This window comes from Struthio camelus, chromosome 7 (genome assembly GCF_040807025.1).
Source record: "Struthio camelus isolate bStrCam1 chromosome 7, bStrCam1.hap1, whole genome shotgun sequence".
Lineage (NCBI taxonomy): Eukaryota > Metazoa > Chordata > Aves > Struthioniformes > Struthionidae > Struthio > Struthio camelus.
In genome coordinates, this window is record NC_090948.1 from 14,356,149 (window position 1) to 14,379,798 (window position 23,650).

At 39.9% G+C, this 23,650-nt stretch overlaps 2 protein-coding genes and 1 long non-coding RNA gene across 3 annotated transcripts in view; all 3 read right to left on the minus strand.

Annotated features, from left to right (window-relative positions):
• The window catches only part of CFAP58 (cilia and flagella associated protein 58), a 59,227-nt gene extending 42,261 nt beyond the window's left edge, over positions 1 to 16,966 (minus strand). The window contains exons 1-8 of the mRNA XM_068951157.1: positions 16,958 to 16,966; positions 15,535 to 15,816; positions 10,148 to 10,296; positions 8,201 to 8,357; positions 5,877 to 6,071; positions 3,516 to 3,653; positions 1,163 to 1,322; positions 221 to 303 (exon numbers count right to left, since the gene is read on the minus strand). Of these exons, the coding sequence (XP_068807258.1) occupies positions 221 to 303; positions 1,163 to 1,322; positions 3,516 to 3,653; positions 5,877 to 6,071; positions 8,201 to 8,357; positions 10,148 to 10,296; positions 15,535 to 15,816; positions 16,958 to 16,966 (1,173 nt within the window). The remainder of the gene's footprint in view (positions 1 to 220; positions 304 to 1,162; positions 1,323 to 3,515; positions 3,654 to 5,876; positions 6,072 to 8,200; positions 8,358 to 10,147; positions 10,297 to 15,534; positions 15,817 to 16,957) is intronic.
• Positions 16,967 to 17,058: 92 nt separating this feature from the next.
• Positions 17,059 to 21,401, minus strand: LOC138067778 (uncharacterized). Its single transcript, XR_011142119.1, has 3 exons — positions 20,141 to 21,401; positions 18,014 to 18,157; positions 17,059 to 17,183 (listed from the first exon to the last, which is right to left on the minus strand). It is a non-coding gene; the product is annotated as an uncharacterized lncRNA (long non-coding RNA).
• A 1,657-nt stretch (positions 21,402 to 23,058) lies between these two features.
• The window catches only part of GSTO1 (glutathione S-transferase omega 1), a 44,851-nt gene continuing 44,259 nt past the window's right edge, over positions 23,059 to 23,650 (minus strand). The window contains exon 8 of the mRNA XM_068949703.1: positions 23,059 to 23,162. Coding sequence (XP_068805804.1) covers positions 23,074 to 23,162 — 89 coding nt within the window. The 3' untranslated portion in view covers positions 23,059 to 23,073. The remainder of the gene's footprint in view (positions 23,163 to 23,650) is intronic.

The following is a 23,650-nucleotide window of genomic DNA, read 5'->3' on the forward strand; positions in this document are numbered from 1 at the left end:
TGTTAAAACTTAGAAATCTCTTTGTTGCTTATGGGTACTAATGCTATTTCAATGCATAGAAAAGAAGCAGCATAAGCATCCTGTTAAGGAAATCCATGTCTCCATGACTCAGAATGTTATTTATTCTATCATACATGTGTTTCTCTGTGAGGGTTTAAACAACAGACATTTCATTCTCAGGCAAGAGATCCGCTTACCAGTACTACCAAAGCAAGCTCACCTTGTTTAGTATGTCCCTTTCCCTCACAAGCTCATCTATAGCTTTCTTGTCAACCTCTGCCTGCTTTTTAGCAGCCTCCAGTTCTAGAGATAAGGAGGAAAGAGTGTAAATCCTGGGTTCAAACTGTACACTGGTAAAAATACAGAAAGACCTAGTGGATTTCTTAAAAAGCCTTCATGTTATATGACCAGTTCAATTAGCTCTGATGAGGTTTTGCAGACTCAGGTATCAGCTAATGATGTTAACACTTATTTGGGTACTTAGAAGAACTCAGGTACAGTGATTAATGATATGAGGACTCATTATATTTGGTTGTTCAAACGCAGATACCACAAAGAAGTTGGATTTTCAGAAATCACAGCGCACACTGAAAATTAGAGCCTTTCAAGAAACTTCAAAGAAGTATCCAAAAGTTGAGGCACTCTCAAAAACAGAGACTTTCAGTTATTCTAATCTCTCTATGTCAAATCCAGTTCTCCTGGGAAGCAGCGTATTCCATTGGGTTCAGTGGAGTTAAAAGTACTTAACATGGGTCATGATTAACACTATACATATACTATTAAAATGTTATTAAAAACTGAAGAGAAATATGGTTTCATTACATTGTAAAATTAATTAAAACCTGCTACACTAACACTGCAGCTCAGGGAAGGCAATGCACTGGAACGCTAAGAAATGAAGGGAGTTTGAGGGCATCTCTCTGTGTGACACGGCACAAATTGGCACACCATAACACTCAGATATGTCTATTGCATTTTCATCCTATATATGCTGCACTGTAAAAATTCTATAACCTTAAAAGCCAAGGCTGATCTACACTTCAACTGTCATTAATATAGTGTTATACCAGGCACTAAAGGGGAGTGATCTTAATAGGAAGGTGTACTTTGAATGAACAAATTAAGAATAGAAGACAGATCCATTCATCACTTAGACACCTACCTCTCTCTAGTCCAGACACTTGGTTTTTTAGGGTATCTCTGTCATATTCTGCATCAACCTTCTGTTCCTCTGCCACACGAAGCTTACTCTGAAGAACATCTCTTACCTTGTTCAGCTTTGAAATTTCATGACGCATCTGAGTCACTTCATCATCTCTGACCTATAGAACAGCAACAAGGAATGGGGAGAGAAGGAATCTACAAAAAGAAAATGCCCCTGTATTCAGTATATAGCTATTCTGTGCAATTCAGTGCCCCAGGAAGTAAAGGCGTTAAGTGCTGTGGGTGGCTTGAGAGAAGATGATTAGATAATTGAACCCTATTAAAAATAATTTAAACAAAGCTAGCTAGAGCAAGGAAAATGATAATCAAATCTTATGCCTCAGGGCCTAAGATGATCCATAAAGAATCCTCAGCTGCAAACCATACAAAGTGCTACAAAATTAGCCCTGCAGACTACATACAGTCAGCTTTGCTTTCCTGACAAGTGACAGTGACTGTGACGAGAAAGGTCTCTGTAGTGTGACTTGATGTTGTAATTCCCATGTCTCTAATAGCAGGTATCTATTATCCTCATTTCTGTTATAACCCATGACTTTAAAGAAAAAGCTAAATGTAGCATTCATCTCATTTGCTACGCATTCAGAAGAGAAAATTTCCCTGCATGAAAATGCAGGAACTGGTTGGTTACCAGGAACTACAACCAATAATCAAAACACAAATTTATCCTGTGCCTTTCAAGAAGGAAACATAACTTCCTCGTACGATTTCAGTGCCTCTGTAAGGTTTTACAGCTATCACAGACTATAGCATATCATTTGCAGTCTCAGACAACGATTCTGCAAGATGGAGAATCCTTCCGTGTGAGTATCCCCTGGGAGGATACGAATCTCCACAACCCTTACTGACTACAATAACCTTCAAGAGATTTATGAATACTTTGACAGTTTGGGTTGCCTAACACCGTACTAGCGGTGCTCAGCAGACTGCAGGGTTAAACGGCAAGTAGAGGACCTCTCTGGACTGGGGTTCCTAGAAACTTTACCAATTTGCATAAATAATAACTGTGCAGCATCTTCTAATTTTTTCCATCAGAAGTTCGTGTGCATGACTATAAATTCCATCAACTTTTCTTGAAGTTAGGATTAGATTATAGAAATAAAATCCTCCTTTTAAAATCGAGAGCCCCATACTTATAGCTCAGCTGAACACTTTGTAAAGTTTTTTAAACAATGATGATATGGCTATAAAGATAAAGACAGACGACCTGGAGGACACAGTAATTCATTTCCTAAATAGGTAATAAAAATGTCCTCCAATCTGCCCAATAAAATGCAACAGAAAACAAACTCCTACCATGCAATCCATTAAGGGTCCGAATCACGAATCTTCTATGTCACGTTAGTTCTAGACTGAGCTTTTAATCTGTCAGTAGTAAGTTTTTATCATTCCGACTAACAGTTCCTACTCAAAAAAGCTCTCTATTGGCAAACAACCTTTTTATTTAGGTGAATTGCTTATACTTTACTAGAGCTTGATAAGATAATGGTTTTCTATCCTATTTTCTAACACGCTTAGTGTTTTAACCAGAATGATGATACAAAATACAAGACATGATAGCCATAAAGTAATAACAACTAACATTTGCACGCTACCCTTTATTCACAAATGCTCTCAAACTACCCCAAAAAGCAAATACAGGAATCATTTAATCCTTCCTCAGCTGAAATTCAGCTGCCTCTGGAATGGTACAAAACAACCATTTAACGATGCAAAGTCAGACAAGAAAACAATTTAGACCAGAACATAAACACCAGCTTGCTTATTTATGTTTAACTTCCTCAGCTGGTCTTGGGGGAGGGGATGGGGAGGGGGGGGGGAGAATAGTAGTGTAGGAAGCAACTCCCTTCAGTGGAAGATATCCAGGACACTATTCTTATAATTTATTACTGTTTATTAATGGGTTTTAGCAACATTTAAGTTTTGCTAATCACAGTGAGAAAGTCATTGCTCTTATCTGAATATCTTGCAATCCAAAAAAGACTTTGTGCTTGTCAAAAGTACCATGGGTCTTCTGTGACCACAGCCGGTTGAGCGTTTTGGCTTATGTGTTGTACAAAACACAACTCCTCCAGGAGCACGAGTGCTCTGTTTTCAGGTGACATGGTTGGAGTCTACCCCGTGGTACTCAGAGAGAATGGCACCCAGTGAGATCTATTCCTATAATCCTCAGATTTCCCCATAAGTACCAATTGGGAACTATCAGTACAAGAACTGAGACGATCCTTTTTCCAAGCTGTATGACTGCAGTCAGTGATACGGCTGATAAGATACATACATCTTCTGGCACTTACTTTCAGTTCCGCTGTTTTCTGCTGGACATCCTGCATCACTTCTTCAAACATCATATTGTGCTGCTCACTCTCTTGCATGAGCTTATTATTTCTAATCTGAAATTGCTCAAGTTCCTTGCCAGCTCTTTCATTCAAGATCTGTTAGATTAAAGAACAATCCTGTTAATTCTTTCTAATCTGATTACAACGTCTACATATACATGAAGGCAGAATATTCTGTCTCCCCAGGAGATGAAAGCTGCTGCAGATTGTTGTCTGGTTAAAAACCACTCTTTATTGCTGATGAAATTACTAATGTGAAATTTGATAAACATTCATATTGGCTAGGGAAAAGGATAATTTCTAATGAATAACATAGCCAGTGTCATTTCTTCCTGGGAGCTTGGTAGGTCTCCCTCACAGGTGGTAGATAAATATTTTAATTCCTCTTTGGCATTTGGCAGGCATCACACAGCACAACAACTTGCTATATATAATCACTGCAAATGAATACAAGATTCAAATGACTTCAATCAGCAGAGGGCAGGGGAGCTCTTTATCTGAGCAAGCAAATCCTACATTAACATGTCTATAACATTTCTCTGAGCACACGGTTTGCTGAGACCAGGACACAACCATTTTCCTCTCTAATTTGTCTTCAGTCAAAAGCCTGGAACAGCAGTTTCATAGTTTATGTGGAGACCATATATTTCAGTTTCGGAACTGCCAGTCTTTTCTTCTGCTTGATGGGACTTGCCCTAACAGACATTACTCCGTAAGTGAGGGAAGAATGATCATCATATTTTTGACTTCAAGCACCCACGTGTGACAGACTGATAGTGTCAATATGTACTATACTCTGAAAAAAAAATTAAAGGAAGGGAAGTGGGATCTCCCTCTTCTAAATGCATGCAGAGAACAAAGACAATGTAGAAAGTGAGAATACTCTTTCTTGTATTACAAACGTCAGGATTACACTGTGTTTCAGGGGTTTCTTTCTTGAGACTTGGGCATGAGTGGGATGAAGTATACAGCTGTTGTATCAAACCATCTTCACTATTGTGCAAGGAAGGATACTTTATTATAAATGAGTGGTACAAGAGCAAGTATCATATCCAGCTACAACTCAGCTGATAAACAATAACCTTATTACGTTGCAATAGCTCAGATACCTTCGCTTGTACATCTATAACCTGAGTCTTGCCTATGCTTTGGAGAGTCTTTCTGCAGCACACAATGCAGTGCCTCCACGGACAGCTCAGGAGCCTGCAGGGGCAATGAAGATACTGCAATCACCTGGTCAATTAGCCTAGGCACTGCACTTTATGTGAACTATTAGTTTCCAGGATAGGTTCAACAACTGAATATCCCTAAAATCTGCATTTAGGAAGCTTGAAAGGGACTATAGAAAGCAGGAGGAAGAATAGAATGGAACCAGGAATTGCAGATATCCTATTTAAAAACAATACGATTATGTCAGTAGATCACAGAGCTGCCCGCAAAAGCTGCATCCAATCCAGTCATACTCAGAAAAATAACCAATCTTTTTCTTTATCTCTTTATGTGAAGTATTTTATTAAGACTCCATAATGACATAACAAAATAATTGTCACAGGTCTCTCCCCACACCAATTCAGGGACCTGAAGGGAAGAAACAGCCGTAAATTTACAAGATACACACAGCTCCCAAGGAAGTTTCCCTCAAGGAAGGATTGCTTTATAGTGATGAGATCTCTTCTGTCATTTACTGAAATTGCTTCTCTGAGAGTTTCTCAGAGTCAGGGGAAATAGACTGAAAACTTGAAAATTCAAACACTTGCAGAACACTACGTTAGGACATTTCCAGATAAAGTGTTTGGAAACAGAAGGGAGGAATCAATCAAAAAAGTGTACTAAGACCATTCTTTGCCCTTTGACAGAAACTATTCCACAAGCCCAGGAGGTAGGTAAAAGTCATTGTGACAGAAACAAAAGGAGTCAGAAGTAAAATGACTTTACCAAACATACTGTAGTAGCAAAACTGGGAATATATGCCAGAACCCGGCAATCTCCTGCTACAATCATGAGATCATCCATGCCGTTCGTGGATTTTGTCCCATTTGTTGGGGTCTTTTTGATATGATCTCCAGTAATGTCATCACGATCCGAGCAGAACACTACTGATTTCTATGAGGAATTCTACCTGAAGTCTGAGAGCAAGCTTTAAATATTTATTTATTAAAAAAATAATATGTATATTAAGATAAATTTTTATTTATTAAAATGTATCGACTACAAAATAACCTCCCTCACTCTCCCTTCGTGAAAAAGTCAATTTTCTTGTTATTTTGAAATCTGATCCTAATCTTAGACGTGATGAATATAGGGTGCCACACACCCTACCTTCTGCTCTTTTAGGTGCTGTTCCACTTTCAGTTGTTCCTCTTTGTTCTTCTGAATATGTTGCTGTAAAGTCTTAATCTCAGCTTGCTTGTTATCCATTTCAGCTAGAAGATTTTTCAGCTCCTTCTCCATTTTTTCCTTCTTTCGAGCCTCTCGAGTTGCCTCATTCTGACGTAACTGGATTTCTTGCTGAAGCTGTAATAATAGACAGGATAAAAGTTAAAGTTCTATTGCTTTTTATTCAGGGAAACAAGACCTCTGACCTCACCTTTTACTATGCTTAATTTTGAAAACAATGGCTTCCATGTTATTGTATCCATTACTAGATGGAATATGTAAGATCTCAGAATCAAATACGTTCTCCAGTGGTTGAACTAAAATTTCTACATGAGGGATTCCATCTATTGATGACAAGAACTTTTTAAGCATTAATCAGTCCATCCAAGCAGAAGGGTCTGATAGAGTTCAGACATAAAACCATTCCTCTGGAGATACAGTGGCACAAATGGATTGTCATTTTTAAGTTACTTGTACAGTTATATTTTCTGAATACAGAGTTAAAACTAACTTGGGCTTCATGTTATATTTCAAGTATTTTTATTTTGATTTTTCTATCTCACTAGCAGAAACACTTATCACACTGATTATAAAGGAAAGGGAGAGACGTCAGAGCAATGTTCATTTTCATAAATGCTCTCAATCTTTCTGCTCTGAAAGTTCCTCTGCAGGAACTTTGAAAGGGGAGCTTTCTCTTATATTATACATAACAGACTGCCTGTGACTTCTGTTCTCTCCCTCCCCAAAAATGTGATGGAACAGAATCAGCAGAGAAGAGCCACAGGGGGGTTGATCCACATGGAAATGTTCAGTTCATCCAGGGACAAGCAATTGAAAGATGCTACTTGCTGCGCTAAGTCTAAACCAAAGATTCCTTTCCTTCTGAGTCCACAGATGAAAAGTTGCCAGAACTGACAGGGTCTTCAGTAGGATCTTCAAAAAGATGTAAGCAGTCTAAAGTAAATAATTCTGAAGGAAAATAATTCTGAGTAAGTCTGAAGGACAATAATTTCATACTGGGAGAATGGGAGGTGGTTTCACATGTTGTAACAATCCTGTAAGTTTAATGGCTGATGAAGTAAATGTCAGAAGATTTAAGCTGGCAAGATTCAGTAAGTTTTGATGGGCGTTTCGCTCCGCCCTCTTTTCTGCAGTGCCTCACAATGCTGTCAGGAAAGCAAAGACGTATATTCTCTTGTATTACATTCCCAACTATCTGCTTTAGAAACAGAAATTAGTATTGCACATGGAACCTGCGCTGATCATTACTGTCCTATTTATGATTAATAAAAAACCGTAAGCCAAATACTGTTTCCATCTCTCTTTTCTTTCTGTTTTTTTTTCAGTGGTCTTCTTCCTTTTTCTCAGTGGTCCTTTTCCTTTTTCTCCTGCTGTCTTACTCCGACTCCTAGCTACATTCTGCTCCAAATTCTTTTATTCCTCATTATCACATTTTTATACTTTGATATATCAGAGTTTTCCATCCCATTTTCCCTTTTGTGCTTTCTCTCCATTTAGTTAGTACCCCTCAGCTTTGTTTCTTTAGCTGCTATACACCTTTATAAAGAATATATACATATCACTAAGTAAAGAAGACCCATCTACTTAGACGGCCAGAAAAAATGAGAAACAAACTTAAAGAGGAGACAAAAAGAGCAAGGCTGAGATGGAATACAGCTGCTCTCTACAAACACTAGGGAGAAGAAAACTTACCTGAGCTGAAGAATAGAAAGTTTAAATTAGTGTGACAAAGGAAGAAGGAGATTTCTAACTATCACAAAAGCGAGGTCCTGGAAAAGCCTCCCAAAAGCAATAGGGGAGCAAACAGCCTAATTTTTAAGTCAGAATTTGGTATCTTCCTAAAAACGATGATATGACACCATATAACAACCAATGTCAAAAGCAGGGGACTGAGGATATCCATTCCAGGTCTACGTTCTAAGCAGTTGTTTGGAGGCATGTGGATTTACAGTGCAGAAAAAAAGTATCTCCAGTATGAAAGAGAACTATGATTCAGGCAGAGGAACCCTGGCACCACTCAGGGTACTGAGAAGCTGGTAAATGACAATATGCTTTGCAAAGGACATGGCCTAGAAATAGAGAAAAATATAAAACCCACTCATAACAGACTCTTTGCTGAGTGCTCTTGAAAAGGTCTGAGATGTGAAATAACAGGTGGCAGCACATTAGTCAAAGGAGATTAATTGCAAAGGCGGGGAATGGTTCGGGACAAAGCCTAAAATCACCACCAGGTGACCTGTATTGACCTGCATTATGGATTGATCCGCCTCGGTTTTTGCTCTCTCTGTGTCCTGTTGCTGCTCTGTGGCTTGAGTTAGACTTTCACGTAACTTCACGACCTCTGACAAGAGTTGGTCTCGCTCCTTTGTTATCTCTTCTTTATATTTTAGCAAATCCCGGACACTGGAAGAACGGAAATAATAGTTGAGTAGCGTCAAAGACTGTTTCTGTTCTTCCACCAATACCAGAGCAAGAAACAGGAGAAGTCATTTCTTTCATTTTAAACTCCTCTTCGATTAGGCCTCAACTAGTCAATCAGATTATATGCTCTATCTCCTGTAATTATTAAACAGTCACCATCAAAACAGTTTTAAAACCTAATCTAGTCCAATAAATAACAAATAACTTTCTTCTTATTTGCCATCCTCCTGGGTCTGAAGAAACTTTCACTTTACCAAAATGGTAACAGGGAACAAAACTCCCCAGCCACTGCAGAACTAGTCAGCAACCTTGTTACATTATTGCAAATAGCCTCTCTGCAACTTACCTATCTGAGCACCTAACTGGATAATGTCTTGCAGTCACCTAATGTAAGAATAAAACAGATTCCACATTTGGACACATTTACAGTCTGAAGGAAAATCTAAGCAGCACAGTGTGGGTTCAAATTCCACCTGAAAACCCAGGGTTATTATTCTGAAAGACTTGGAAATGCCATATAGACCTGAAAGCCTAGAAAGGAGGTGCCAAGTCCCATGGCCCTATCACTCAATAGAGCATTTAAACATTGAACTGGAGAGCAACACAGAAGGAACTTCCAGAAGAAATCCTGAGCAGACAGGTCTCCATAGCCTGGTGGGCAGCTGGCAACTGCAGGAGTGAGGCCTTGACAAAGCCACAGCAACGGCATTTGCAGGAAAATGCAAAAAGCAGCTACAGACAGCTGCCTCTAGGGAGAATTTTACTTGAGGCAGGCTGGTCAGCCAAGCCTGTAGCTTCCAGATAAACCTGTTATGCAGGACCAGAACAGCTCAGGGCCAAAAGACGTGGTGGATTTCTCAGGCATCTAGAGATGGTTTATGTGCTGGCACGGGTCTTGGAAAGGAAAAGTTTGAACGTACTGCAGGCCAAAATCGCAGACACAGCTCTTGTTTATGCAGCCTGGTTACATAGTGTGTGGAGAGATGAGCAAACTCCATGCACCAGCAGAGATCCTGCATGCATAATGTAAATACCTTACACAGGGTGAACATTTCAAGCGAGAACTAGCTGGGCTAACTGCCAGCAATCTGGATAGAAAACGCATAGGTCTTCGGGGTCAATATACTTAATCTCACCTTTGAGTTTGCACTTAATCTTATAGCGTAAGCACAACTGGAGGACCTGATGCTGTAAACACTAGATTTTGGGGAGTACTTTGAATCTGCAGGTCCTCAGAATCATTATTTTTACACATGGTAGCAACTAGAGGCTTCACCTGAGATTAGGGTTTCTCTATGCTCATAACTGTAGAAGTATTCAATAAAAAAACAAGCATATGTTAAAAATGTATAAATATAGAAGACACAGAAGAATACAGACAGTGATGATGCCTTACAACAAAGCTGAGAACGGAAGAGAAGTCAAGTCCCCTGCTTCTTTGTCTTATCTACTCAACCCTGCTGCCATTGCATGTAAAAATGTTCACAGGATCCTATTCTCAAAGACAGAATGCGTTGAAATGCCAGATAGATGAAACATTACATCAGATACTGAGGAAGTCCATAATATTGACTTTTATTTGATCTCTCAGCTTAATCCAGTGCTGAATGAACTCTCTCAAAGCCTGATTCTCTACTTGCTCATTGCATAAACACATATGAGAAAAGTAAAATGGAAAAAAGACGTCTCTCTCTCTGATTTCCAGTGACTTTGTAGTGTATAGGATAACAGAAAATCAGGTCAGGCTTTCCTCCGTCCTGGGGAAAACTTACTTGGACTCCTGACCTAGGGATAGCCCAGAGCCTTGCTCCACTAATTTAGTTAGGCGTGCAATTTCCTCTCTCAGTGAAAGAATGGTTTCTTTCGTTTTCTGTTCCTTTTCATAGGCTGCATCCACCATTTTCCAGGCCTTTTCAATCTCCTAGGAAAAAAACAGAAAACACTTACGTAAATTAAATGCTGTTGAAAATGAACAACAAATTGAAAATTAATTATCTTGTATTTTGGTTAATTAAGAAAATAGATTTTTGTGTTTTTTCATGTTCACATTCACAGCCGTTCTTTCTGCCAGTCATCTGTTCATTCAGACTAGCACGTATTAAACATTTTGAGATATTCAAGTTATGTCAATTTACACCACCAAAGTTCTAATATATTTTCTCTAGCACCCAAGCCTTAACATTATCAAATCTCACTCTGTGAGTTTTTGGTTGTGCAAGTTCCACTAATACCAAAAAATTCACTGAACCTTCTGGGCCTACAAAGGCACCATCTACTTAAATAGCTTATTTATGTCTATAGAAATCTTATGATAATGAGCATCTAAATCACTATATCTGAGAGTAGAAGAAAAAAGATGTTACTCTAGGCTTTGGCTCCCTCTTTGCTCACTTTCATCTATGAGGACTTTGTGCATTTTAATTTCAAGTGTATATTTAGACAAGTCACGATTCTCATGCCAAATTTCAGCACATGGAATTATCTGACTGCCAGGCTGGTGAGCCTCTCACAAGCTCAGGGTTTGATATCCACAAAGAGGGATAGTGGATAAGGGTGCATTTATTTTTTTAACTTCCTCTGCATCTCTCTCTCTCAAATCAGATCCTTAAGAATTACAAGCTGGCTTATTGCTTTATAGGTTTAAACATCAATAGATGACTCCTCATGCTCAATTCAGCTCAATTCAGTTCTCAAATTCTGTGCTAAAAAGTTACACAAATTCAGAAAGCGACTGGGCAAATTTGTAGAAGTCCTCAAAGACTCATTAAATAAAGAAAACACTACATCTAATTCATGAAGACCCTGAGCTGCAAATTGCAGTACGCTTTCCTGTCCCTCATACTCTTTTCACAGCATCCACTGTTGGCTGCTAATAGAGTGCTGGACTTGACGGACACCTGCTCTGTCCCAGGATGGCCAGTCTTCTGTGCTGATTTAGACTCCTACTGTCTCCGTGCAAATCTACATAAGCATCAGAGTCTCCACAAGCAGAGCCAGATATAATCATCATTATATCAGGATCCCTTTCAACCCCCATGTGCACTGTATGAGATTGGGATTGATTACACTAAAAATTGAAAACAGCCTCCACAATGAAGAATATCAGATGTTTTAATTTATATCAAACTGTTCATAGTCATTCTTTATTTAAATTAACATTTTTGGTTCTAAAAATAAACCTATTTAACATTAAACCCAAAATGATGACAATCTATATAATGGTATATACTTAATACATTTTTTGAACCCTTGTAAATTAAATAAATGTAATGCTAAGCTGTAATGTTTAAGTTAAATATTCAAGCAATTGAACTAGGAGAAATTACTGGGTACCAGAATTTGCTGAAAAGCTAACACTGCCATAGCTGTTTCAAGCTAGGAGAGAATATATTTTCACTGTATTTATTTCACTAGTTGAGCATATCTAAATTTGAGAAACTAGCTAGAGTTTAAGGATCAGGGCTATGTGGTGTTCTCCTTCTTTTTCCAGCCTATTAACAAAGAGTTAAATGGTGAGCCCTACCTGTTTTGAAATTCTGAAGAGACTATAATTGGTTAAATTCACTACCTACAATAGTAGTTTCACTACCTATAGTAGTCTCGTTACTTAATAAATTACTTACTTCAAAATCTAATCTGCAAAATGTGTTTTTTCATTATGTATCAAGCATATTTAAAACAGTTTTAAATATTAAAATCATTTTTGAAATGTTTCATACATTTTAGCTCTAATTTCCATTCAAATGTAGCAATGATCACGCATTAAGTATTAAATACTATCTAGTAAATAAGAAATTTTTCATTCAGTATTAAACATAAAAATGTTAAATTATGAAATTTAAATAAATGTATGCTAGACTGAAATAATGGTACAAAGACATAGCGTATCATCTTGGCTGGCAAAAAAGCATAAAATTTAGCTGTAAATAAACATGTTTCAGATCAAGCAACCAATAAGGAGCAACTAATCTTTCTCTAGAAAAATGCAAAAGGAAAATAAGATTAAAGTTGATTACTTCTGCTCGCTGATGAGATTGTGATTAAAATTGGTGAACTGAATCGCTATGATTGAAGTTTTGGGGGGTAGAACTGGCAATTAAAATCAATCCACCCATTGAGAAGTCTTTTTACTAGCTTCAGTGAAAGCTGAATTAGGTCCTTATTCTTGTATCTATACCTTGTCCTGGTGCATATTCTCAAAAGGGATTCCCTGAAGTCAGTGAGGCCTTTCCGATAAGCAGTGACTGCAGGTCACCTTAAGATATGCTTTATAAGCTTTAGCCTGCTTTTGATGCATGCCACAATAATTTTTAGTGATAGGGTGCACAGGCACAGATTATGATCCCTGTTAACAAGCAAAATCTAAATAAGAATTTGCTAAAGCCTTCAGCATCAGCAAAACTGGGCTTTGTTCTAGTTGTTTGTTTCTTTTCCTTTAAATAGAGGAACAATAGATTGCTTCCTTTAAATTCAAAAGTAAAAAGGAGGAAAATTCTGACTGGTGGATGCCTTCATTGAAAAAGAAATCACATTGCTACTCAGCGGAGAGGTGGAACGAAAGAACGCAGAGTGTGTTGGAATCACGATGTAATTGCAGTGTACGGTTTGGTACTTAACATGCACTGCAGTCTACTGTATAATTAGAGATGGAAGCACACTGGATGTTTGCAGTCAGAATTATTCAAAAATTTTTTGAGAAGTACTCTGGCAAATGTGAAGCAGAATTCATAAAGTGTGACTGCTTTATCTTATTTTCATTGAATATCCCAAAAGATCGTATCAGTTTAACTGCTCAAAGACTGAGAATTAATGAAATGCTTACTTAATGTATTGGATTGTTGGCCCTGGAAATTGAAAACTTGGTAACTCCCAAGCAGGGCAGTACGAGTTCCTGTAAATTCCCTCTCTAGTATTCTTCCACTGCAACCTTGTGGGACAGTAGCCCTATCAATGAAAAAAAGAATTGTATTTTCCTACTGTTCAGTTTGGCCCTTAGCTCCTCCGACATGACTGTAAACAGCAAACTGTTATGTACAATATATTAAAACTACAAAACAAAGCTCCAAACAGACATCAGACAGTAACAGCTATTGATTATTATTGATCTGGGTCCAGCAGCAACTGATTTGGGTAATTAAACCCTCCCTTAACAAATCCTACTGACTACAACAAGGCTTCATAGGGAGAAAGATTTTGCCCCTGCAACTCAGGCTGTAGACTTGGAGCCTGTAGTTGGATCTGAATCAATGACCTAGGAGAGGAAAGCTGTGAACCTGTTACCTGATGACCCATCAATCACCAAGACTTAGGGCTTTAATTTGAAGTAACTATACGATTTTTACGGGAACAGCCTCAGCAAGATTCTCCTATCTCTTGCAGATAATGAAACACTGGAACACATTGTTTGTTTAAGTTAGTGCGGAAGATCATCATCTTTACTGTTTGAGTGCTTGAACCTTCCTCGGCACTTGCCTTAGGCACCTGTGAAACACGTTTTTGTGGGCTAGTAAAATTATGGTGAAATACTACAGCTGTAATGGAACTCCTCTTTAGAAAGGAGAATAGCATGAAATGTGAAAGATATGCCAAACCCAGCCCCAAAACATGACCAGAGCATTTTAAACAACATCCAAACAACTCATGAACATTTAAGAGAAAGATTAATTCTCATAGCTAAATTGAAAAACAAATCTGTGCTTTTTACCTGTCTCACAGCACATCACTAGAATGTAAAGGTCACATGTTGGATATTGTGTGCTGTTTCTAATGGGATCATATTGTCAAACAGCTTCTTTACTACAAAATCTTCTAGCTGCTTCAATAGTGGGTGCTGTTGCTAAACTGTACCTTGCCTTAACTTCAAATTGGCTGCTCAGATTGGAAAGGCCCTTATTTTTCCTACTCTTCCACTCCTCAATTTCATGACATTGCTAAGATGATGTCTCCACAGCTTGGGAACACCTTCAAGGATTGCCTCTGCTACTGCTCCCATTCAGAGCATTGCCATGTAATAACAGAAAGAGAATGACAAGGATTATTGCAGTTCTTGACAGCCACCTACCAGGTTTTGATTAGCAGCAGCAAAAATCAACAAGGTTTTCTAGGCAGTTTTCATCCTCCATGAGGATGCTTTGAACAGCATCATGAGCTTGCAAGCTGCAGACTTAGAATGACAGTACTGCCAGTTATGTTTACTCAGAGTATATTTTCTCCATAATTCCAAAGACAAGAAACTTAATTTTAAAGAACTTCTTCCATCTCTCTAGTGCTCACAGAACACTTTCTAGTGTTAAACTGAATTTATTTTATTTGAATAAAATAAGTCTATAGAGTAAAGGACATTAATCACTCTTTTGAAGCATTTAGTAATAATTGTAGCCTCTCCTGTCCTAAGAAAAATAACACTTAACTACAGGGCATGGGGTGTTCTCAACTAAATGCAGAATTAAAGTCTGCCTACATCCCACAGCGTAAGCTTTTAAAACCATCAGAAGGAAAAAAAGCACAAAATACAATCTTCTGATCATTTGACAGCTTTAGTTATGGCAATCAAACCTCCGTATAAGGCTTAAAACATGTGCTGTTCTTTAGAGAGCCAAGCACTTTGACAGAGTTCAAATCAAATAACATAACAAAGTAAATTGGTAAAATCACATTGAAATGCTATATAGGATTCCTTTTCAAACACACCATGAACCATTTATTTATATGAGTTGATGACACTTCCCTAGCCTATGACCCATATTTCAGCAAGTAGGCAGATTTTCCATGTTCTGACAACAGTTAATGTCCGAACAGTACTTCAAAAATATTAACTAATTCAGTCTCAAAAACTGTATATTAAGTATACAGTCGAGGTATGATATTTTACAGCTAAAGCTTAAACACAAATAATTAGTGAGTACTTGAAAGCCAATAGAGTTGGCTTTGTTTTAGTCCAGTGTAAATAAACACGGAATTTGATTGAGAGGGGTAAAAATACCAGGCTAACGAAAGAAAGCAGTCGGTAGCAAAGCAGAGGCTAAAGGACAGGAGATGCTCTATACTTAATCCTCTGGCTAGTTCTCTACTTAAATAAAGTGTTCTTGCAGCTGCTGTTCTTTTCACCATGTTTTCCATCAGCCATTTAGGTCATATTTAATTCTGTTGAAAACCTTACCCTCTTCATTGACGATATAGATACCCGATCATCTTTAGAGAGCTTTGTGAGTGCAGCTACTTTAGATGAATTCACCACGAGCTCAGCATTCAGCTCCCTGCATTTTTCCATGAGACGCTTTTCATTTTCATGAGACTTCTTCATAACAGCATGGAGCTTCTCATATTCTATTCGGAATTTCTCCAGAGTTTTATCTCCCTTAAGTAGTTCAATGACTTCTTGGAAGTCTTTTTCGAGTGCTTCAACTGTACTTTCTTCTAGACATGGTTTGTCAGACTTTTCCTGAATGAAATGAGATAATCAATTAACAACATCTCACCTATGACCCCAGAATATAAAAAAAGCCATATATGGAGTGCATGACAGTTCCCTAGTAAGAAACCATTACAAGGATTTCTGTAATAGCAGTTCTATCACCAGCATATGGCATTCACATTGCAGGCTATTTTTTTCAAATAGATCTCCACTAATTTTACTGAAATAACTTGTGCTTCAACAGTCAGAGCTCCTGTAATTGAGCACCATGACTACTTTAAAGATATATCTAAAAAAACCCATCATTATGATAGCGTTTAAATAACACATTAACTACTCAGGCAGCCCAGTATTTTAGTCCCAGTTCTTCCCAGTTCTCTAAAGCCTGATCAGGTCATGCTTTCTATGAAGTCAGCGTCAGCAATTCACTTTCGTGTATAGGTATCCGGAAACTCCAGCAATGACACCACTGGCCAATCCCTCCACTTTTAAATGTATCACACGGGGAATTTTTGGTCTAGCTCACTTCTGAAGCCAGGTTTTGCCACCTTGGTTTCTGGCCACCAACCTCCACTGTTACTTTCCAAAACAGCTTCCAGTGGACCTACTTTATAAAGCCTTCAGGGGAACGTAATTGTACCGAGACAGGGCCGGTGGCACGGCCTCTTCTTGCAAGTTAGCTCTAACCTGAACTTGTTTTAATATCTTTGTCAGAAACTTCAGGGAGAAACTGGCAGAGGTAAAAGTAGCCTGAAGAGTGGAAACCATGCTCCTGTTGGCACAGAATAGCATTTTGCGTGGAAGAGCGGGAATTTGGGGCCTTAACCCACTCAAAATCGGTTCGGTGGTCATGACAACGCATTGCGTACAGGGGTGCAGCTTGGGGGCAGGCTGGGTTTCCTCATTTCTACTCCCGGACGCTGAACGTTTAATTTTGATCTCGTTTACACTTGGGCTCATAAACAAAGTCAGACGAGCGCAACGAGGCCGCACGAGAAAAGCATCGCACCCGCAAGCTTTAAAACAAGCGACCCAGCCCAACGCGCTTCCCAGGGCTAACGTGCCACCAAACCACCGGTCGGTGGATTTGCCCCTGGAAGCGTCGCCCCGTTTCGCGCCGCCATGTCGGGGCGGGGGGGGGGGGGGAGGGGGCGGGGGAGGGGCTCACCTCGGCCATGGTGCCGGTGGAGCCAGCGAGCGAGCGCGCGGGGGCCCGCGGAGTGTGCGCCGCCGCGCGGTGTCCTAGCAACGGCGGCGGGGCGGGGCGGGGCGGGGCCGCGGGGCGGGAAGGGAATTTCAGCCGACGCCATCGGGGAGGTTCCCGCCCTTCTGTCAAGCGCTGAGAGGTCTTGGCGACCTGAGCTGGGCAGACAGGTCGACAGGGTGCAAACACGCTGTGGAGAGAGTCAAAGGTCCACGTGGGGCACCGGAGGAGGCAGAACAGCGGAATAAAATAAAATGGGATTTGTGTAGCTCAGAGGCAAGACGCTGGGGTGCTTGGTGCAGCCTCTCCCAGGCAGCATCTTTCCCCAGGAGTCGTGAAGCCTCCCTGTCTGAGGCAGCTACTGCTGTCGAAGTGATTATTTTACTCTCCATCTGTGTGTGAGCACATCAGTGGCAGCAGGGAGGTCCCGGCTGTGACTTTCAGGGGGAAGTCGCTTTTCACACATGAGCAGAGAGGCGGCTTTGCGCCCACGGTGGGAGGCCTGGCTGTGCATGAGGCAGGTATTTGCATCATGGCCACGGGATGTCCCACTGGAAAAAAAGTAGTGGCTTACGGAGCCCGAAGTCCAGATGATACAAAGCATGACGTAAACCGAGGAAACCTAGGGCAGCTGTTCTGTGCTTTAACAGCTGTGCTAAAGCTGTAATCAGTTATTGCTATCTGCCTCTTAACCCTTGAAATAGTTGTTTTATCTCCATGGGGTCAGGAGTTATATCTGATTCACCCAACACCTTTTTAGGGCAGGAAATGTGTTACGCCATATGCCTGTACCCTCCTTAGCACATGGGATGGTGGTTATGACCTTGAAGTTCCTCTCAAAACCAGCATTGACAGGGGAGCGCTTTCTCTCTAATGAGGCATGAACAGTAGTCTCTCGTTCTACCAATTAGGTGGTAAAACAGGTAATTTCAAATGGATACTTTCAAATGGCCTAATTGTACCATTAGAAACACAGTTTCAATCAGTTCAAAGCACACATCTAATGAATAAACAAAATACCTTTTCCTAGGTTTTCCACTCTTCTTTTTCCTTGTTTCCTTTCGTGCTGGTGTTTCTCACACAATATAAATACCAGAGAGATGATAAGGATAAATTCCTTAATCCTAGGTTTTCAGATTGTCAAGATGTCCGAACTTTTAGACCCTTAATCAACAAAGTAGTTGCACATGTAAAGAATGACCAAAATACACTGTTTTAAATTTGACAGCAAAATCCTGCTGGAGGAAGAGGATAGGCTCAAGAGTATAAAGATGGATTATACAATATAACAAAACAATCCCAAATTTATATCTTAAATATATATCCTTGAAACTGATGCTACTTCTCTTATAAAAAACAAAACAGGAATGGGAACTAGTGAAGGGAGGTACGTCTGTGCTTCAGGGTCATGCTTATGCTTGCGGGCAGCTCCAGAAATGTGTCAAGAAACGATAACCTCATACGGAGGGATACCCGTGGTCATATATTTTTCAAACTCACGGTGATTTTCGTCCTGTGAGACCCTCTAATGGTGATTGTCTAGTCTGGCCTTCACAACAGGAGCTAAATTCATTCAAATTGAACTAGTCCACCATAGGGGTAGCTGCACCTGTAATTGCACTGTTGCAATCGCAGTGGAGTAACTGTGTCAGGAGCCTGCAGTAACTTAGACAGAAGCCTGTGTTAGATAAACCAGCCACCACAAGCTAAAACACCACAGCTCACATCACAGAGTTTTAAGCATAAACAGGTCACAGATCTGGGACAAGACCCCATACGTACTTTGCATTGGTTCTGCAGCAAGAACAAACCTACGGAAAGGACTGATGGGTTAATCACTGAGGAAAAACATTCAAGAGGACATCTGGGTTTCTAACTTATCAAGAACTTCCTGCAGCTTGAGATAAGCCATTTAAAATTCCCTATCCTTTTTATTTGTCAGAAAAGTGGAGATAATCTGCCCATCTTGCAATAGTATTGTGACAGTCATGGCTGTAAATGATGCATTCATGTAACCAGGTGAAGAGAGCAAGACAGAAACGTAGACAGCATTGACCTCAGCGTGTGGGATCACTTTAAGCCTCTCTTTTAAACTGAGCCTATTTTGATAGCCCTGTGAAACTCTTCATGCTAGCAAGAGCAAGAAACTCACTCAGCCACAGAAGAAGAAGAACAAAATCACCTTCCAAATGCAGTTTCATTAACAGCAAGAACAAGCTTGACCCAGAAAGTTTCAATTCATTTAAAAGACTTTATTTATTTCTCTGAATAACTGATTTTTTTTTTTCAGGAGAGATCTGTATTTTATGGTAAATCAGCAGAATCACCTATTTCACCAGCTGCATAAAAGAGATGTTTACAACAGTATGTGTGTGTGTGTGTGTATAGAAAGGGCTACTAGAAAAGAAATATTTGCTTACTGATTTCTTTGAGGTCACAATGCTCAGGCAGTTAATTTAATGCAAGTTTTAAACTGTAGCAGCGTGAAGAGTGATAAGCCATCACTGCCGAGTGTAAGGATTGATGGGCTTCTGGAGAGATACAAGTAAATAGAGTAAAACCTCATCATAACATCACCTAGGAGAATGTAAGCAATTTGGGGCAGGGACTGTGACATTACATGTCTTCTAGAAAGTGTGAATGAACCTTTTGAGCACTGGAAGGTAATGATAAGAAGAAGTAATAACAGAAAGCCCAAGAGTTGGGGGGCTGAAACGCATTTCCTTTTACATCACGCTGTTTTAAGATAGAAAATCACTAGGTGGCGCTCCACCACCACAGTGATTTGATAAACTGCCCCCTAAATAATAGCTATTTTCAGCCCTAACAACCTTTTATATTTTCGAAACGTGTTACAAATATGAATAAATATCATAGAGACATGATGGTGGGATGAATATGTAATCATGGAGGAAGTCCTGTATTTGCATACAAGTGTTCTTCATTTTGTTCAGCCCAAATAATCAATAAATCGATGGGAGATTACCATTAAAGAAAGCCAGATTTGTCAAAAAAATTGCTAGGGTTAGAATATTTTTATGAATACTTTTATGTATGTTACAAATATTACAAATATATTGTGTAAAATATATAAATATTATTTCTCTAAATGCAAGTCTTGGATTTCCATATTACTGGGGAATTTACCTCATAATCTCACAGCTTCATACACCAGACTTGAAGGATGCTGTCGCTGGGCTGACTTTCTGGCATGTACAGAAGACACACTGGAATCCAGCTTGCCTTCTCATAGTTAAATTGATTCTGCAGTATTTAAAGGAACAAGAGCTTATTAAAAATACTTCTTTTTTCCCAGTCACCAGGAAACGCTATGCAGTCTTTCCTCACTTAATTTTCCAATAGATATTTTTCCCATTTGATTTTTGAATATTCTCTCCTGTTATTTTCAAACTACATGGTAGTTTTATGGCGTGAACACTTGTTCAGTTTAAATTGGATTGAGGTTCCTACTCTGTTCATGAAGGTCAGGCAACAGATCTCAAATGTCAGTAACTTGCAATCATATTAGACACTGGAGTTGAGCCAATGATCTCAAGAGGAAGAAATGTACCATATCCCATTACTATTTTCTTGAAAAGTTAAATCATAGAAATGTTTTCATTAATAGAAATGCCTAAAGAGCTCAGTTAATTCGGGGACAAAAGCTAAAGCCGCCAAGTGGTCTGTGTGTAACACACAGTTAAAGGCTCTACATAAATAAAATAGATACAAATTAGGGAATGCACCTGAGATCCAGGTGATAATTCTGGAACCAAGCTGAACTTGCCATTCCCCAGTATGGCTTGAAGCCAAAGAACAGTTTCTAGCTCTTATACACAGCTATTATACCCTGACACACTAGAGTGCTTTGCCTTCCAGTTCTGCAACTAGGACTGTGAAGGCCCTGCCACACCTGTTAGAAAATTCTTCTCTTCCACCTTCATCCATGCCAAACTCAGGATTCTCCAAGGCTCCAGGAAGAAAGCAACACTCTGCCCATCCCCACTGCTGCCCGCTACAGGCTCTCACCACCATCAATATTATGATCTATGCTACCAATCTGACCTACAGCTTTACAGAGTGAATTGGGGGGCACAGCTTAAAGGAAATAAAAAATATGTTTTTGAAGGCTGCGTCTGGCTGAAGTCACTTCCTCCCATCCCTTCTGCCCCAGCATTATTAATCTCTAGAGAGGCTATGAAGGAAGACCTACAAGTTAACATTAACACGCTTGGCCCTTCACAATGCTCAGATTTCTTGAATGGATGCCTTCCATTCAAGAACATGAACGTTTGTGTGTATGTAAAAATTAGCTTCAATTATGTCTAGAGTCATCCTGTGCTCATTAGCAGAAGCAATTTCCACCTGTGCTTCCCCAGCAGCTACTCTCTTCCAGCAGCAGAATCTGTGCCCTTCCCTCTTTCATATTTTATTCTTCAGCCTTGTAGCTGTCTCCCAGCAAATCTTCCTCTAGCTGAAAGTTTGTCTGGCATCTTTCACTGCTTGAGTCTTCTGAGAGGAAGGGGCTACTAAAAAAATCCCTGTTCTCTTAATGCCTAAGGAAGGCCATAGAAATCACATGGATTTAAGATGTTTAGATGGTCAGGTGTAAGGGGGTAGATGAGGACACCATATGGTGAGCCTGAAGCTGTGAGGAGGTGACCCTGTCTCCCTGAGTATTTGCTTCCATGGTAGCTAGAGACCGTGAAATACTCAAGGAGGGAGGAGCTGCCCTGGTCCCTTCTCCGCTGGCTCTACAGCCCCCTGCACCCCGCAGCACGCAGCAGCTTCCCGGGCTTCCAGGCGACGGCTGCAGCAAGGGAGTCCAGGCTGATGGTAAGTAGCATTCAAGGGGATCTCAGATACAAACAGGCAGTGCGGGCTCACAGCGGGTGAAGCCGTTTGATAATCTGCGGGATCACACTGAGCCGTGCCTGCTCAAATACTATCCTGCCACAGTCTGCTTTAGCTTTACAGTCATTCACAATATAAAAGGTCAGACCACAGCAAGGCCTGACTTGAGTGACATTATTGCTCCTGCTTTCCCCGCGTTAAAGTGAATCCCACTGTGTGCACCAGCCCGGCCACCACACATTTTATGCTCCTTGTGAAGGTGACACCTGGAAGCTGTATTAAAACCTGCCCCACTGCTGCCTACCCATGACCTCTCTGTCTTGTCTCCGTTCTCTCTTTGCAGATCTTGCAAAATGATTTCTTTCATTTACTGCTTGTAATAGTTTAAGGAAATACTGCTAGTTTTATAACGGATTAGGAGTGCTGGTGGAAAGGATGAAATGATTCCTCTATCTTCTAAAGGATCTGAAAGCAAATTAGAAAGACACCTAGAATTTAACCCTCAGGCCAAATCTTGCTCTTATTTTACTTCTGCTGGTTGGATCTTAGACTGTGTTTTAGAAATAATATTGTTATTGTTAATTTCTGCCGCAGTAGCATCCACATGACTGAGCTACAGGGTACATCCTCTGTGCTCTAGGAACTGTGGTTCTGCCACTCTGCTCAGACTCAGCTCTTGCTCAACACCTGAGTAAGGTTAGCAGAGCTTGGCTCGTTATCAAGCAAATTATTACTGTTAGTAAGATAATGATCTTAAGCCTTCTGCAGTGCAGCAGTACTCCAACAATGAATCATATGCTGGAGCTGTCAGGATATGTGACAATGTTCTAGCTTTCCCTGCTCTTCCAAATTGCTGAACTGCATCAAAAACCTAGTACAAATCAAATGAATGTTTCTTGGTTTGACTTTCCATTTACATGTATCACATTGTGATCGTAATCTTATGCCATCATAAGCAGCACAGAAAGTAGACCCTAAATGCGATGGTGGATAGGTAATACAATCTGTTGGGATGTGAGCCTTGCTTTGAAAAATGTTGAGACCTTTCCCATGTTGCAATGTTAATGTAACTGTATCCTAGCAAAATTTTATAGATGTAGGTGAATCACAGTCACTGTAACCTATAAGGAGTTTTATCATCCTATGTGTGCATATCTGTGTACAATAAACATATATATGTTCAGAATCAGCACTTACTACTTTGTTAGGCTTTATGCCCGTGACATTTAATAGGTGTTTTCCTTCAGCTTAGGTGACCAATATCTGTGATCCTGGAGGAGAATCTGGTTTCTCTTCTGCTGCTGCTGTGAAGTTCCTAGGGGAAATAAATAATGTGCTAAGACAGGCCGAGTTCTGCAGCACAGAAGTGGAGAGATTCCAATATTGCTCTTGCTACACGAGTCTCATAGATTACTGCATAATAAGAAAGGAATGTACTAACAACACCCAGATTGCCAATAAACTTGAATAAACGTGATTCAGACACTAAGAAAATAATACCCATACGTACACATTTATGAACACAAACCCTTTAAACAACATTAAAACTGTTACTTAATTCAATAAGCACTTAAGGAAATTCAAAGGTCAGGCCGACATAACAGTCCTAGTTATCACTTACAAACTAGATGGCTTCAGTGCAAAGCTACACCACCACGTTTGCCTGGTGTCTTTTTGCTATTGCAAAGCCTTAGAGCAAGATTATTGGCAAAATTCAGACATTGGACCTTTGGCTCTGCAGCGCATGTCCACCACCCGAGCGTAAAATATCAAAACAGCAGCAGTGGAGGATGTGCAGCGTGC